Here is a 14103-nt window from a genome sequence, read left to right as displayed (position 1 = left end):
GTTTCTAGTTGGACTTCTATAAAACAGCAACAACTGATTATTTTGAAAAAAATTCCCCTCGGGGATTAATAAAGTATATACCTACCTACCTACCTATATCAAAGTCATTTCATTTTAATCAAATTACTAAGAAATTAAAATCTAGAATTTTTTTTTAAGTGTTTTTTTGATGAACTGTCGAGAAACTGCCAGTTTGTATTGATCAGTCGTGGTATCACTGGATCATGTGATCGGAGGGGGAGGGGGGGCGGGGGGGGGCAGGGGGGGACTTTGGCCCCAAAGAAACAGCACAGCAACGATCTGATGAAGTCAACCATGTGGCTGCGAGTCTTCGTCGTCTTTGTCTTTCAGAGTTGCCGGGCGGCTTCAGGTGAGGAAGGTCAGAGGTCAGAGGTCAGACCGACTGATCCGTCTGTAGATCCACTCCACATTTAGTAATTCAATCTTTGATGGTTTCCTTCATGTCCGTGACCAGGACCTCCGTGCTAACGTGATGCTAACACGCTCACACTGACCGCTAGCGTTTCAGAGGGACGAACAGCTGACGGGATTCGGTCAAAACAAACAACTCATTAAATCTTGGCCTCATGGTGGCGCTAGAGGAAACACAACAAATCCACCAGCTTTTATACACATTTTCAATTTCACCAATTTTTTTTGTTTAAGTTATAAAATTATTCATTGACGCCCAAAAGGTTCTCTAAAACAAAGGAAACTAAAATGAACTATAAAATAACATTTCAAAATAAAAGCTGGATTAAAACTGTATTTTGGTCTCAACGTATTCTGAGCAGTTTTCTTCCATCTTGGGCAGTCGTCCCGGACCCGGAGCGAGCCCACATCGTCCCGGAGCGAGCCCACATCGTCCCGGACCGAGCCCACATCGTCCCGGGCCGAGCCCATGTCGTCCAGGACCCGGAGCGAACCCACGTCGTCCCGGACCCGGAGCGAACCCACGTCGTCCTGGACCCGGAGCGAGCCCACGGCCTGCTGGTCCGGACCCGCAGGTACAACTCGGGCTGGATGGAGGAGCTGCAGATGGGCGACCTGAAGAGGGAGTGTCTGGAGGAGAAGTGCTCCTACGAGGAGGCGCGGGAGGTGTTCGAGCACACCGAGCTGACGGTGCGACGCTGACGCTGGAACTCAAATCACAACACCAACGGTATTCATTTGTAAAACGACCTTTTGACAAATGTTTTTTTCCTCTCCGTCTCCTCAGGATGAGTTCTGGAAGATGTACATCAGTAAGCAAACATTTCCTTCCTGTAAGATCATTTGAGTCGCTGATTTGAAGTTTTAACACTTTTAAAAACTGAAGTTAGAAGTTGGTTGACGGTGAGAGATGAGTCGGGTTCTACTGATGGTTCCTGTCTCAGTCCCAGAGAGCTGCAGGTCCGACCCGTGTCAGAACGGCGCCACCTGCTCGCCTCAGGCGTCGTCCTACACCTGCTTGTGTCTCCCACAGTTCGCCGGACTCAACTGCGAGCTCGGTGAGCGAACACCAACTTCTCCAGCTGTTCTTCCGTCACGCAGTTCGGTTTGTTCCCGTTGAAGGAAGCTGGCTGACTGTTTCCTGTTCGGTCCAACGCTGGAGGAAAAGCAGCCGTGACCGTTTAAATATATATATTTGCCTTTATGCAGACGATACACTGATGTATAAACTCATTAAATGTGAACATGTTGATATTTTAGAGGTGCAGGCCGAGCCGGATAGATGTCTGCTGGAGAACGGAGGCTGCCAACATTTCTGTGACGAAGACTTGGAGGGACGAAGGCTCAGCTGCAGGTGTGCAGACGGATACTTGCTGGACGCTGACGGACGGAGCTGCATCGTTAACGGTGGGAACTCTAAAAACACCAAACAGCCCTCCAGACGCCTCTGTGGGAAAACTCTCTTTACTTTGTACAAGCTTCATCCTAAACTTTTCCAACAATTTTTTGCAATTTTTAAATGTAGATTAAAAACATTTCTCCTTCTTTCTTTCATTTTTTATTTCATGTGCTGTTTTCTTCTACAGTCCAATCTCTTAATAACTCTTTTAATAAATCGTATTGTCCTCGCACTGTTTTAATCATACTTGCTGTGTCTGAAATATGTATTTTTCTTCTTTTCCACTTTATTTATTGTGCAACATTAAGGCAGGATGTTGTTGAAACTGTTCTGTTAAAGGAAGCCACACTTTACGTTTTATGAACAACTGTCAGAGGAAGAGCTGCGTGTCGTCAGCGTAATGATGAACGTTCGTATGGAAACAGAACTAAAGAGGCTCCAGTTCAGAGCCCTGCGGGACGCCGCTTCTTAAAACTGGACCGTTACACACAACACAGTGTATCCTTTAAACATATGGTAATAAATCCATATTCTTTATGAATCTAACATCAGATATCCACTCTTATGTTGTTGTTTCAGAGTCGATAGCGTGCGGCATGGTCCCCGTCCTGCAGGGGGAAAGAAAAGAAGAGCACCTCCGAATCGTGGGAGGAAACGAGTGTCCGAAAGGTGAATGCCCCTGGCAGGTAGGCTGCAGATAAAGGGACACTTCAACCACTCTCATTTATGATTAACTAACAGTCAGTATCGAGGCGATTGCCGGCCAAAAGAACTGGAACCTGTGAAACGCTGCCAAAACCAGATTGTGGTGGAAATCCCAAAGTTTCATCAGGAAGATGTGAAATGTTTTGGTTTCATGGAGGGTTTGAGGTGACTGCAGATGTTCTGGTGTGTCGGTTGAAGGTTCTGCTGGTGAACAAAGGAAAAGGTTTCTGTGGAGGAGTGATCTATAAACCCACCTGGATCCTCACGGCCTCTCACTGCCTGGAGAACACCGACGTCCAGTTTCTGAAAGTCGTCGCAGGTACGAATCCCGTCGGCGGCGAAGCGACACTCGGAGTCGCGGTTAAAGACACGAGACATCCTTCGGACGCACGTGACCGCCGAGTCTGTTTTCTGTTTGTTGACCCTGCTCTTCATCTGACAGGTGAGCACAACATCGAGGTGAGCGAGGACACGGAGCAGCTCATTCAGGTCGTCGAGATCATCATGCACGAGAACTACGTGACGAGCACCGCCGACAACGACATCGCCCTCCTCCGCCTGGCGTCTCCAATCGTCTACACGCCGTACGCCGTCCCCGCCTGCCTGCCGACGCGAGCGCTGGCCAACCGCGAGCTCTGGGCCGTCAGGCTGCACACGGTGAGCGGCTGGGGGAAGCGGAGCGAGAACGGGCCCACCTCGCCGATCCTTCGACGCCTGAAGGTGCCGCGGATCCGGACGCAGGACTGCGTGGAGCACAGCGGCATGGCGGTCACCGAGAACATGTTCTGCGCCGGATACCTCGAGGGCCGAGAGGACTCGTGCAAAGGCGACAGCGGCGGGCCCCTGGTGACGGACTACAAGAAGACGGCGTTCCTGCTGGGCATCGTCAGCTGGGGGAAGGGCTGCGCCCGACCGGGCAGCTACGGCATCTACACCCGAGTGTCCAACTATCTAGAGTGGATCCACAACCGAACAGCGGCACTGGAGCAGCTGAAGAACAGCACCGAGGGAAGCTAGCTGCTTAGCTTAGCACACGCCACCAAATACACTTCTGAATTTACTGGAAGACACAGCAAACATTTTGTCTCATATCAGGAAAGTCTACAATTGTCTGACTTATTAAAGTCGTAATTAAAAACTTTGCTTCACTTCATGTGTAAATAAACGGTAGCGGTTTAACTCGAATCTGTTCTTCAATGTTTCTGAAATATTTTGTTTCTCAAATTTGAATTACAACCAGAATGAACCAAGTCAGAAGCAAATCGTCAGACGTAAAAGAAATTCATAATTATATGACTGTTTATTTTAACACAAATGTTACAAAGCTATAAAAATTTGTACATATACACACATATATACACACACACATACATATACAGTGGTGTGAAAAAGTGTTTGCCCCCTTCCTGATTTCTTATTTTTTTGCATGTCTGTCACACTTAAATGTTTCAGATCATCAAACAAATTTAAATATTAGTCAAAGATAACACAAGTAAACACAAAATGCAGTTTTTAAATGAAGGTTTTTATTATTAAGGGAGAAAAACAATCCAAACCCACATGGCCCTGTGTGAAAAAGTGTTTCTCCCTAACCCTAATAACTGGTTGGACCACCCTCAGCAGCAACAACTGCAATCAAGCGTTTGTGATAACTTGCAATGAGTCTTTTCCAGCTGTGGATGAATGTTGGCCGACTCATCTTTACAGAGTTGTTGTAATTCAGCCACATTGGAGGGTTTTCCAGCACCAACCTCCTTTTTAAGGTCACGCCACAGCATCTCAATAGGATTCAGGTCAGGACTTTGACGAGGCCACTCCAAAGTCTTCATTTTGTTTTTCTTCATCCATTCAGAGGTGGACTTGCTGGTGTGTTTTGGATCATCGTCCTGCTGCAGAACCCAAGTTGGCTTCAGCTTGAGGTCACGAACAGATGGCCGGACATTCTCCTTCAGGATGTTTTGGTAGACGGTAGAATTCATGGTTCCATTTATCACAGCAAGTCTTCCAGGTCCTGAAGCAGTAAAACAGCCCCAGACCATCACACTACCACCACCATATTTTACTGTTGGTATGAGGTTCTTGTTCTGAAATGCGGTGTTACTTTTACGCCAGATGTAACGGGACACACACCTTCCAAAAAGTTCAACTTTGGTCTCGTCAGTCCACAGAGTATTTTCCCAAAAGTCTCGGGGATCATCAAGATGTTTTCTGGCAAAAATGAGACGAGCCTTAATGTTCTTTTTGCTCAGCGGTGGTTTTGGTCTTTGAACTCTGCCATGCAGCCATTTCTGCCGAGTCTCTTTCTTCTGGTGGAGTCATGAACACTGACCTTAACTGAGGCAAGTGAGGCCTGCAGTTCTTTGGATGTTGTCGTGGGGTCTTTTGTGACCTCTCAGATGAGTCGTCTCTGCTCTCTCGGGGTAATTTTGGTCGGCCGGCCGCTCCTGGGAAGGTTCACCGCTGTTCCATGTTTTCTCCATTTGTGGATAATGGTTCTCACTGTGGTTCTCTGGAGTCCCAAAGCTTTAGAAATGGCTTTAGAACCTTTTCCAGACTGATAGATCTCAATTACTTTCTTTCTCATTTGTTCCTGAATTTCTTTGGACCTCGGCATGATGTCTATCTTGTGAGGATCTTCTGGTCTACTTCACTTTGTCAGGCAGGTCCTATTGAAGTGATTTCTTGATTGAGAACAGGTGTGGCAGTAATCAGGCCTGGGTGTGGCTAGAGAAATTGAACTCAGGTGTGATAAACCACAGTTAAGTTGTGTTTTAACAGGAGGGGCAAACACTTTTTCACACAGGGCCATGTGGGTTTGGATTGTTTTTCTCCCTTAATAATAAAAACCTTCATTTAAAAACTGTATTTTGTGTTTACTTGTGTTATCTTTGACTAATATTTCAATTTGTTTGATCTGAAACATTTAAGTATGACAGACATGCAAAAAAATTGGAAATCAGGAAGAGGGCAAACACTGTTTCACACCACTGTATGTATATGTAAAGATTATTTAATATTAATGTAAACTTTACAACAAAACCAAATGTGATATAATTCATCATCAGAGTTTCAATCAATTACATTTGTTTTTTAAACTAAAATTAAGAAATTCACAAAAAAATTACAAATGAAATAATAATGATAATAAAGTGGGATTCTCAGTAATCTCCTGGTATTATAGATGAAGTGAATGTGTACAGAAATATCTTCACATTGTACTTCAACACCAGAATATGATTTAGTATGATTTATACGAGCCGTTTGGTGCGTAAACGTGTTTCGTGTATTTATACGTTCTTGTTTGAGTGAATTTGTGCAGCTTCTCGGTTTTATTGACAGATTTGTAAAGAGAAGCGGTTTGCTTTCTGACCTGGTTAAAAACAGCAGAGGTTGTGTTTTTTGGAATGGTTCTGAGGGCAGAGGTTCAGTGGGCGGGGCCTAACGATGCTCCGCCCCTCCCGACACCGCCTTTTGACAGCGTTTTGCTGGAACTCTGAAGACCAGCTGACATGCTGCTGAGGAGCTGCTGCACCGTTTCCACGCTGATCTTCAGCATCGCTGCTGCTGCAGGTGTGATTATTAAAACAATCATCTTCAAACCATTCAGAAGAAATGAGCAGAAAAAAAGACTTTTGATGAAGAACGTAAAGGCTTGTGTTTGTGTTGAAACTTGTGTTTTCAGTGTTTGTCGAGCGGCGCGAGGCCGACTCGGTTCTGCGGAGGTGGCGGCGAGCGAACTCCGGTTACGGTGAGGAGTTGAGACAGGGAAACCTGGAGAGGGAATGCCTCGAGGAGATCTGCAACTACGAGGAGGCGCGAGAGGTCTTCGAAGACGACGTCCTCACGGTCAGCCGGTCGCCAACCAATTCACCAATAGGAATATCCGACCGCAAATCCCACTTATTTATGTGGAATCAAAACCATCTCAGTTGCTTCATAAATAAAAAAGGATGTTTACTTTTTGTTTTACGACAGAACCTAAAAAATACAGTGAAAAAACTAGAAATGTTTTTATAGGAATTAAAACTGGAGAGATTCGATATCGTTGTATTTTGCACTTTTTGCAGCAAATAGAAATAAGTTTTATATAAATAGATAGATATACAATATTGATCCCGCAATTATTTGATATAAATAATGAAATAATTATAAATAGTATGTTAACAGTAGAGTGGAATTTCAGTTACTCTGAACCTACTTCTCAAGAACAGTGTTTTATAACTTTTATTGTTTTTGTTGTTTTGTTTGTTTTTAAAGTCTTCTGCTGAAATGAAAGTTAAAATGGAAATTAATTTATACTTTTGTCATGAGATTTTTCCCTTCGATGTTTGTTGTTTACGACTCATTTCTTATTATACTTGTTAGCATGTTAGCGTCCTCCTACGGAAACACTGGTGATTTTGGTGTTGAATCTTGTTTAAATTTCAAATTGTTCCTTTAATGATTTCTATAAATAATAATTGTGGAGAAGAATGTTTGCTTGAATGAATATTGTATTTTGGTTTGTTTCTTTAGAGGAAGTTCTGGAAGACATATGAACGTAAGTAACGAACGGTTTGACCGGTTGTTCTGACATCAAATGTCCTGCTAACGCTTGTTGGAAACTTCTTGAAGTGGAAATTCTGCCTTTATTTATCTCACATTTAATTCTTAAATTTAAATAGTAAATCTGTCAAACTGTTGATCCCGTCTGGCCTGTGATTGGTCGATTGATTCCTGCACTCGTCAACTTTCACGGAGACACATTCTGGTCTTTTCATCTGCATCTAACAACTCATCGGTTGGTCGGCAGTTTGTTTTCTTGTGACGTGATCTCCAGAAGATAAAAACACGTTAAAGCATCTTCCCCTGGTTTATCTGATTAATTCTGCTGTTAGGTCGCGACCCCTGCCTGGTGTACCCGTGTCAGAACAACGGGACGTGTATTCACATGGGGAACTCCGTTGAATGTCGGTGTCCGCGGGGCTTCGAAGGCCAATACTGTCAGACAGGTAATAAACCCACCGGAGGTATCCGCTCACATCAGTCCATCATGAAGCAGCTTCCAGCTCCACCATGAATGTTGGATGACTTCTGGTCCTCAGCGTTCGAAGACTCCCTGAACTGTCTGTACCTGAACGGACACTGCCAGCAGTTCTGCGACGTCTACAAACAACGACGCCGGTGTTTCTGCGCCGACGGATACAAACTGGGAGATGACGGACGAGAGTGCATCGTTAACGGTAGATCACATCCCAACAAGCCGGTTCTTTACGCAGGAGGTTGGAAGATTTCTGAACCGACTGTCCGAAACCCAACAACGTTGAACGTGTGGTTTTGTGGTTGTGTTGGTGTCTCAGTGGAGTTCCCGTGTGGTCGGGCGGCTCTGGCGGAACCGGGAACCAACCAGAGTGCGACAGTCCAGACCCAGGTGGTGGGAGGGAACCAATGTCCCAAAGGACAGTGTCCATGGCAGGTAAACACGCCGCTCCAGATGTGACCAAACAACAGCACGCGACCAGCTGCTAGCGCCCCCTAAAGGCTGAAACCAAGAAGTGAGCGGTACCCGAATCGGACCGGGTATCTTCTTTCCTTACTGTTGGTCCACAAAATAAATGACTTTAATGATATGTTAAACATGAACGTGTGCACATCGGGGGTTGGTAGGTTTCCTGTGGATTTATTTGGGATTGAGGGGGCGGGGCTACAGGAAAGGTTCATCCTGACCACTGTTTCTTTTTTACCCTGAATTCACACCAGATCAGGAAACGTCTCGCCTGTCGGAAATAAGAGAAAATGTGGCCTGTAGGTGGCGCTGTGAGCCTCTGAGACTTTAAACTATTTAATAATGTATCTAACGTGTGTGTATGTTGATCAGGTTCTGGTTCAGCTGAATGGAAAAGATCACTGTGGAGGAGTTCTGGTCCACCCGCAATGGGTCGTCACTGCTGCCCACTGTATCCATGGCATCAACTCCAAAACCCTCACCGTGGTGGCAGGTAAACCGATCCGGCGCCAATTAACTCGCACGTTTGTTCCAAAATGTCAAATATAAATTCACCAGTTCTCTTTTTTTGGGGGGGGGGAATGATTGTTTTATTTCCTGCAAAACCTTTTTTTCAGCAAGTTTTATGAATTGATAAATTTGTAAAGTGATGCTGAAGTCATCTGGTGTTTTTATAAAGTTGTTGTGTAATTTTTATTTTGGATAATTTTCTTTTATTTCAGAAAAGTTTTCTTCATGTACATTTTCTGTGATATTTTTACTTTAAGTTTCTACCAGTAAATTTCTTTTGTGAAGTTGTTTTGTGATTTTATGACGTAAAAGTTGCTTCATGTAATTTTGTATAAAGTTGTTTTTTGTGTTATTTTACAACTCGGCCACCAGGGGAACATAACTTGGACGTAAATGAAGACACAGAGCAGAAGATACCTGTTGTCCTGGCGGTTGCTCACAATGGTTACGCCCCGGCGTCGGGCGACAGCGACGTCGCCCTGCTGCAGCTGAGCCACTCCGTCACATTGGGCCGCCACGCCATCCCCGTCTGCCTGCCCACCAAAGACTTTGCTGAGCGGGAGCTGCTGCTGGTCCGCTACCACACTGTCTCCGGTTGGGGCGGGAGGACCTCCGGGGGCAACGCTCAGACACCCGGCGCTCCAACCGGCGCTCCGACCTCCCCCATCCTGCGCAGGATGTTGGTCCCTATCCTCCAGAACTCCCAGTGCTCCCAGAGAACCCAGTTCAACTTCACCGCCAACATGCTGTGTGCCGGATACCTGGAGGGGAGCCAGGAGGGTTGCCGTGGAGACGATGGCAGCCCGCTGGTCACACTGTACGGCACCACCCACTTCCTGATCGGTGTGGTCGGCTGGGGGCGGGGCTGTTCACACCCTGGGTATTATGGGGTGTACAACAACATGGCCAACTTCCTGGAGTGGGTGGAGTCCACCATGAAACACCCGACCTTTGACCTCGCCGACGCCATTTGACCTGCTGGAGAAGAAACTCATTTAAGAAACGAGGGATTTAAGAAAAAACGTAACAAATGAAATCAGCGTGTTTTCATTCTTCCTGAGGATGTCTCGAAATGTAAAAAAAGAAGTTTGTCTGGTTTTCAGGAAAACGATTCTTCTGTTTGTGTGACGTGTTCACGATAACATCAAGAAACTCAATAAATGTTCCTGATTTAAAAGCTGGGGCTCGTTTATTGTCTAAATACAGCAAATAACAGTCTTAATTTGAAAAGTCAGATTTAGCTTCCTGATGATTTTAATCTTAAAAATGTTTCCATGCAAAGTCGGAATTTACCTGTAAGATTTTTGGACGAAACAAATCGGTGCTTAAATATTTGTATTCCTGACAACTTTGTCAGAAATAATAACGTATAAATTTACGATATTTTGCAGCCAGAAATGACGTCTGACTCCTTAAATCTGTTGAATCCCAATTGGACCGCAGACTGGAAGTAAAGTGCGTTACCACTGAGGGCCACTAGGGGCTGGCTCCAATAGCTTCCATTGTTGATTAGATATTAGGCCTCAAACACAGATATGTTTGGGAGCGTGGCTGTTTGATTGACAGGCCTGGGGTGCACTGAGGTTTCCAGTATAGGTGGGCAAATTCAAGTCCTCCCCAACCCATCCAAATATGGTCCCTTGTGGTTGACTTGTGGCGTCATGTGAGTCTGGATTGATTTGATGCTGCGAGTCACCTGAAGGCCAGATGTTTGTTGGTGTTTCCTGTTTCTCCCGTGTGTCTTGAACGCAGCACGAAGAGCTGCCAGTAAAACCTCAGATTCAGTAAACACTCAGTTTGGACTGTGGACGTCTGCCGCTCGGCCCCCTGGGAGCTCCGAGCTGATTGGCTGCAGATCAACGAGTGGCTGACCTCCTCACGCTGAGCCACAGCTCAAACATACTTATTGACTGATCACTTCATGGACTACACGTGACATTCATGGTTCAGATAGCTGACAACATCTGGAACTGTTCTGGCCCCTCCCCCCGACGACACAGGAAGTCAATGTAAACAACTATTGGTCTCCCGACGCTTTGATTTAATCTGACAGTTACCATTAGACAGACAAACATTTCGTGCAGCCCTAGTGCAGAAACAACATGCTGTCAATCATTTTGCACCAGGAAGCCTGGCTGCCTCAGATAAGCCCCGCCCACTGTGATGAGTGCATTTTAACCTGCCTTCCTCCCCCGCCTGCCTCCACAGCGGTCGTTGCCCTCCCTGCCGCCCCTCCTCTCCTCAGTCCCACTCCGGTACTTCCACTCGGCACACTCAGGTTCTTCCAGACAGCTCGCGTCCGTCCGGTGCCATGTTCTGGTGTCTCCGACTGTCCCTGGGCCTCCTGCTGCTCCACCGGGCCGCCGCTCATGGTACGTTCACTCAGTCAGAGCTCAGGGATTGGGGGGGGTAAGCAGGGAAACATGTTTTTTTGGGAGGAAGGGGTTGATTGGCGGCTGGCAGGTGACCCTTGACCCCGTCCTGATCTGTGCGTTTAGTATGTTGCCTGATGTCAGACAGCGTGACGTCACCGACAAGGTTTTAATTGGGGTGATTCACAGTTCCCTCCTTCACTCAGACACAAGCAAAAACCCTCCTTGCAGCTCATTGGATGAACAAACCGCCTGCTGCTCCGTGATTGGTCTCTTCTTGTAAATACTGAATGATAGCTGCTGATTGGAAACAGCTGCTGGGGTCCTGTCATACATGTGTATGTTCATCGTACAACTGGAGGAACATCACAGGAACACGGCTTCAACTCAACATGCCGACCATTAAATAGAGAAACAAGAAGTGAACTTCTGTAGCAGCAGCTCTGATAACGAGCAGTGAACAGTCTTGATGGATGCTTTCTGCTCACAAATTTAATTATTGGACTCATTAAAACGCTGATTAAGACACGTCCATCCAGCAGTTGTTGACATATTTTCATGTGGACCAAAGTCGTGGACGCGCCAACCGCTAACATGATTCAACTGATCCTCCTGCTTCATGTGCTGCGTTCAGGAACTCTCTGAACCCACTGATCCTCCATCACACTAACGAGTTTCTATGATTACACCTTTGTGTTCTCTCCCCAGTCTTCCTGGACGGCCGGGCGGCCAGTCAGGTGCTGATCCGCCAGAGACGAGCCAACAGCTTTTTCGAGGAGTTGAAACAAGGCAACCAGGAGAGGGAGTGCATGGAGGAGCGCTGCAACTGGGAGGAGGCGCGAGAGATCTTCGAGAATGTAGATAAGACTGTACGAACCTCTAAAGACACAACCAGGACACTTTGAGGATCTCTGTCAGTAGCTTTTCATCCAGAGTCCCGTGAACCGTCCAGCTTAAGTTAGCTAAGCACATTCCAGTTCATCCAGTAATAGATTGTCTCTTTTACGCCGAAGTGGTCATAACGTTCTTCATGGAGAGTTCGCGATCAGGGTTGAGGTTGTTCTCTAATTCTGTTTTCTTTTTTCAGAACGAATTCTGGAACAAGTATTACGGTAAGCTTTTAGAAACACTAAAACGTAACACGGTGACAAACAAAGCGCACTGCTGTGATATTGTGGTGATTTGAGGGACAACAGCTGGTAAAATTCAATGTTGTTTTCACCTGCAGATGGCGACGCATGCGAGACGATGCCCTGCGCTCACAGCGGACACTGCAAAGACGGGATCGGCAACTACATCTGCTTCTGTGAACCGGGGTACCAGGGCATCAACTGCGAAATCGGTACAGAACTGAAAGCCAATGGGGGACTCAACGACCGTTAGATAAATCCTCCGTTTAAAGGTTTCTCTCCTGGACAGTTGGCTCTGTTGAAAGTCAGGGACGGTTGGGATTCAGGAACAGCAGCCCGGACCTCCAGCGAGGATCCCGGTAGCCCGGACCTCCAGCGAGGGTCCTGGAAACACTGTTCAGACTACAGTCTGCCAGTAGCGAGGGGATAAGTTCGATGTCACCCGAGTGGGTCCAACAAAGGCGGCAGTGGTAGTAGCTTCCTCACACAACATCTGGTTTATGGTGGTCAATGCTGATTGGTTAAAGGCTGCTCCAACAGCTTTGGACCTGAGGTCTACGCACAGTCCGATGCGACACATTTAAAGAATCCAAAACAGAGGATGTCCAGACCCACATATACCAGGCCAGGACCAAAGTAGGGATATAATGCCTGGAGGTGCTCTGGGTCCACAGCTCTCAGTTTGAGGGTTTCACAAGTCCCCATCCTTTCACAGTCTGCAAATTAATGTTTTATTAACGGGAACCATAACAGTCAGTCCCAACCTGCTTTAATACTGCTTCCTACATCTTGGCAGTTGTTCCTGAGCTCTGTGAGAACAAGAACGGAGGCTGCGAACACTTCTGCAACGTCGTCCGAGGAAGCGTCGAGTGTTCTTGTGCCGACGGATATTTCCTGGCATCAGACGATAAATCCTGCGACTCCAACGGTGAGAGAGGCTCCAGAATCCAGGTTCTCTTTCATGTAGCACAGAGTCCACTCTCATTCCAGAAATACCAGAAAGTCTTCAGGTTGGTTTAAACTCTGACCTTCTCCTTCCAGAGCCCTTCAAATGTGGCGCCATCATCACCGGAAATTTCCGGACTGTTTTCAGGTACGACAGGGAGAACCCAACGGAGGGGAACGCCAACGGGCTGAACATGACGCTCAACTCCACGGAGCAGGAGGACGTCCTGGACGCCGTCCAGCCGGCCGAGAACATCAGCCGCATTTTGCAGGAATCCTCAGTTCTTGAGGAACTGATCATTTCTCAAAGAGCGGGTATGACTCGCATCGTCAACGGAGAGAACTGTCCGCCGGGGGAATGTCCGTGGCAGGTAGAGGCCCGATCCTTTTAAAAACCTCCTGCTGTGAAATAACTGATTGATGGCGTTTGGCTGCAACGAGGACATAAAATAAGGAACAAGTCCAGACCATTGTCGATTTATACAGAAACCCGGGAGTCCGTTATTGTCCAAATGTCCCACTCTATCTTGTGTATAGTAAATAGTATGTAGCATGTGGACATCATAACTGAGTCCAAACAGATATGAAATCTTTCCATCGTTATCCAGGTGATTCATTTCATTCAGTCTTCCACCAGGAACAACTGCCAGCCAATCAGGATGGAGTGTTTTTACTTCTACCAGATGTTAGCTTCCTCCTCACACGTCGTCTGCCTCTGCAGAGTTTTAATATTTTCTGTATTTCTTTGGTCCCTGAACGTCTCATCCCTGAAGGCTCTCCTTCTGAACGAGGACAACCAAGGCTTCTGCGGAGGAACCATCCTCAACGAGTACATCATCCTGACCGCCGCCCACTGCATGAACCAATCACGCTACATCTACGTCAAGCTGGGTAGGTCTGACAACAGTCACATAAAAACAGGTTGTCTAGCAAAATAAACTTCCTCAATGATTTTTGTAAATGTTCCTAATGAAATATAATTTGTTATTTCTGTGCATTCAGGTGAGTTTGACACGTTGGTGGTCCACGGTAACGAAGCTACCCACAACGTGGAAACCATCATCACCCACAATTGGTACAAACAGGAAACGTACCACAACGACATTGCACTCATCAAACTGGCCA

At 46.4% G+C, this 14103-nt stretch overlaps 3 protein-coding genes across 4 annotated transcripts in view; all 3 read left to right on the top strand.

Moving 5' to 3' along the window:
- The first annotated feature begins 283 nt into the window (after positions 1 to 283).
- On the top strand, positions 284 to 3721 carry f7 (coagulation factor VII). Of its 2 annotated transcripts, XM_069721273.1 has the most exons (9): positions 284 to 370; positions 815 to 864; positions 913 to 1122; positions 1220 to 1244; positions 1377 to 1490; positions 1693 to 1839; positions 2411 to 2517; positions 2735 to 2855; positions 2979 to 3721. In XM_069721273.1, the coding sequence occupies exons 1-9, from the start codon at positions 304 to 306 to the stop codon at positions 3551 to 3553; spliced, it is 1416 nt and encodes a 471-aa protein (XP_069577374.1). In that variant the 5' UTR covers positions 284 to 303; the 3' UTR covers positions 3554 to 3721. The 2 variants fall into 2 exon arrangements, with proteins under 2 accessions (XP_069577374.1, XP_069577373.1); XM_069721272.1 differs by having other exon boundaries at positions 815 to 1122.
- A 2302-nt stretch (positions 3722 to 6023) lies between these two features.
- LOC138634387 (vitamin K-dependent protein Z-like) lies at positions 6024 to 7399 on the top strand. Its single transcript, XM_069721288.1, has 3 exons — positions 6024 to 6106; positions 6219 to 6382; positions 7052 to 7399. The coding sequence occupies exons 1-3, from the start codon at positions 6046 to 6048 to the stop codon at positions 7082 to 7084; spliced, it is 258 nt and encodes an 85-aa protein (XP_069577389.1). The 5' UTR covers positions 6024 to 6045; the 3' UTR covers positions 7085 to 7399.
- The window catches only part of f10 (coagulation factor X), a gene marked incomplete at its 5' end in the record, with an annotated part of 8102 nt that continues 1396 nt past the window's right edge, over positions 7398 to 14103 (top strand). The window contains 13 exons of the mRNA XM_069721203.1: positions 7398 to 7527; positions 7621 to 7758; positions 7876 to 7991; positions 8394 to 8514; positions 8904 to 9504; positions 10740 to 10903; positions 11612 to 11772; positions 11991 to 12015; positions 12132 to 12245; positions 12830 to 12961; positions 13075 to 13349; positions 13752 to 13869; positions 13981 to 14103. The exon at positions 13981 to 14103 is cut by the window's right edge and continues 65 nt beyond it. Of these exons, the coding sequence (XP_069577304.1) occupies positions 7398 to 7527; positions 7621 to 7758; positions 7876 to 7991; positions 8394 to 8514; positions 8904 to 9504; positions 10740 to 10903; positions 11612 to 11772; positions 11991 to 12015; positions 12132 to 12245; positions 12830 to 12961; positions 13075 to 13349; positions 13752 to 13869; positions 13981 to 14103 (2218 nt within the window). The remainder of the gene's footprint in view (positions 7528 to 7620; positions 7759 to 7875; positions 7992 to 8393; positions 8515 to 8903; positions 9505 to 10739; positions 10904 to 11611; positions 11773 to 11990; positions 12016 to 12131; positions 12246 to 12829; positions 12962 to 13074; positions 13350 to 13751; positions 13870 to 13980) is intronic.

This window comes from Brachyistius frenatus, unplaced genomic scaffold, assembly GCF_029030835.1.
Source record: "Brachyistius frenatus isolate BFR_SWC_R1_liver_20210118 unplaced genomic scaffold, ASM2903083v1 Contig_259, whole genome shotgun sequence".
In the NCBI taxonomy this organism is placed as follows: domain Eukaryota; kingdom Metazoa; phylum Chordata; class Actinopteri; family Embiotocidae; genus Brachyistius; species Brachyistius frenatus.
This window is presented reverse-complemented; position numbering and strand designations above follow the sequence as displayed.

Excerpts from the sequence above, each read along its gene's own strand:
- f7 (XM_069721272.1), top strand. The coding sequence starts at position 304 with ATGAAGTCAACCATGTGGCTGCGAGTCTTCGTCGTCTTTGTCTTTCAG. Across the intron at positions 371-814 it reads GAGTTGCCGGGCGGCTTCAG|TCGTCCCGGACCCGGAGCGA; the intron begins GTGAGGAAGGTC and ends CATCTTGGGCAG. Across the intron at positions 1,840-2,410 it reads ACGGAGCTGCATCGTTAACG|AGTCGATAGCGTGCGGCATG; the intron begins GTGGGAACTCTA and ends TTGTTGTTTCAG.
- LOC138634387 (XM_069721288.1), top strand. The coding sequence starts at position 6,046 with ATGCTGCTGAGGAGCTGCTGCACCGTTTCCACGCTGATCTTCAGCATC. Across the intron at positions 6,107-6,218 it reads CAGCATCGCTGCTGCTGCAG|TGTTTGTCGAGCGGCGCGAG; the intron begins GTGTGATTATTA and ends TTGTGTTTTCAG. Across the intron at positions 6,383-7,051 it reads TCGAAGACGACGTCCTCACG|AGGAAGTTCTGGAAGACATA; the intron begins GTCAGCCGGTCG and ends TTGTTTCTTTAG.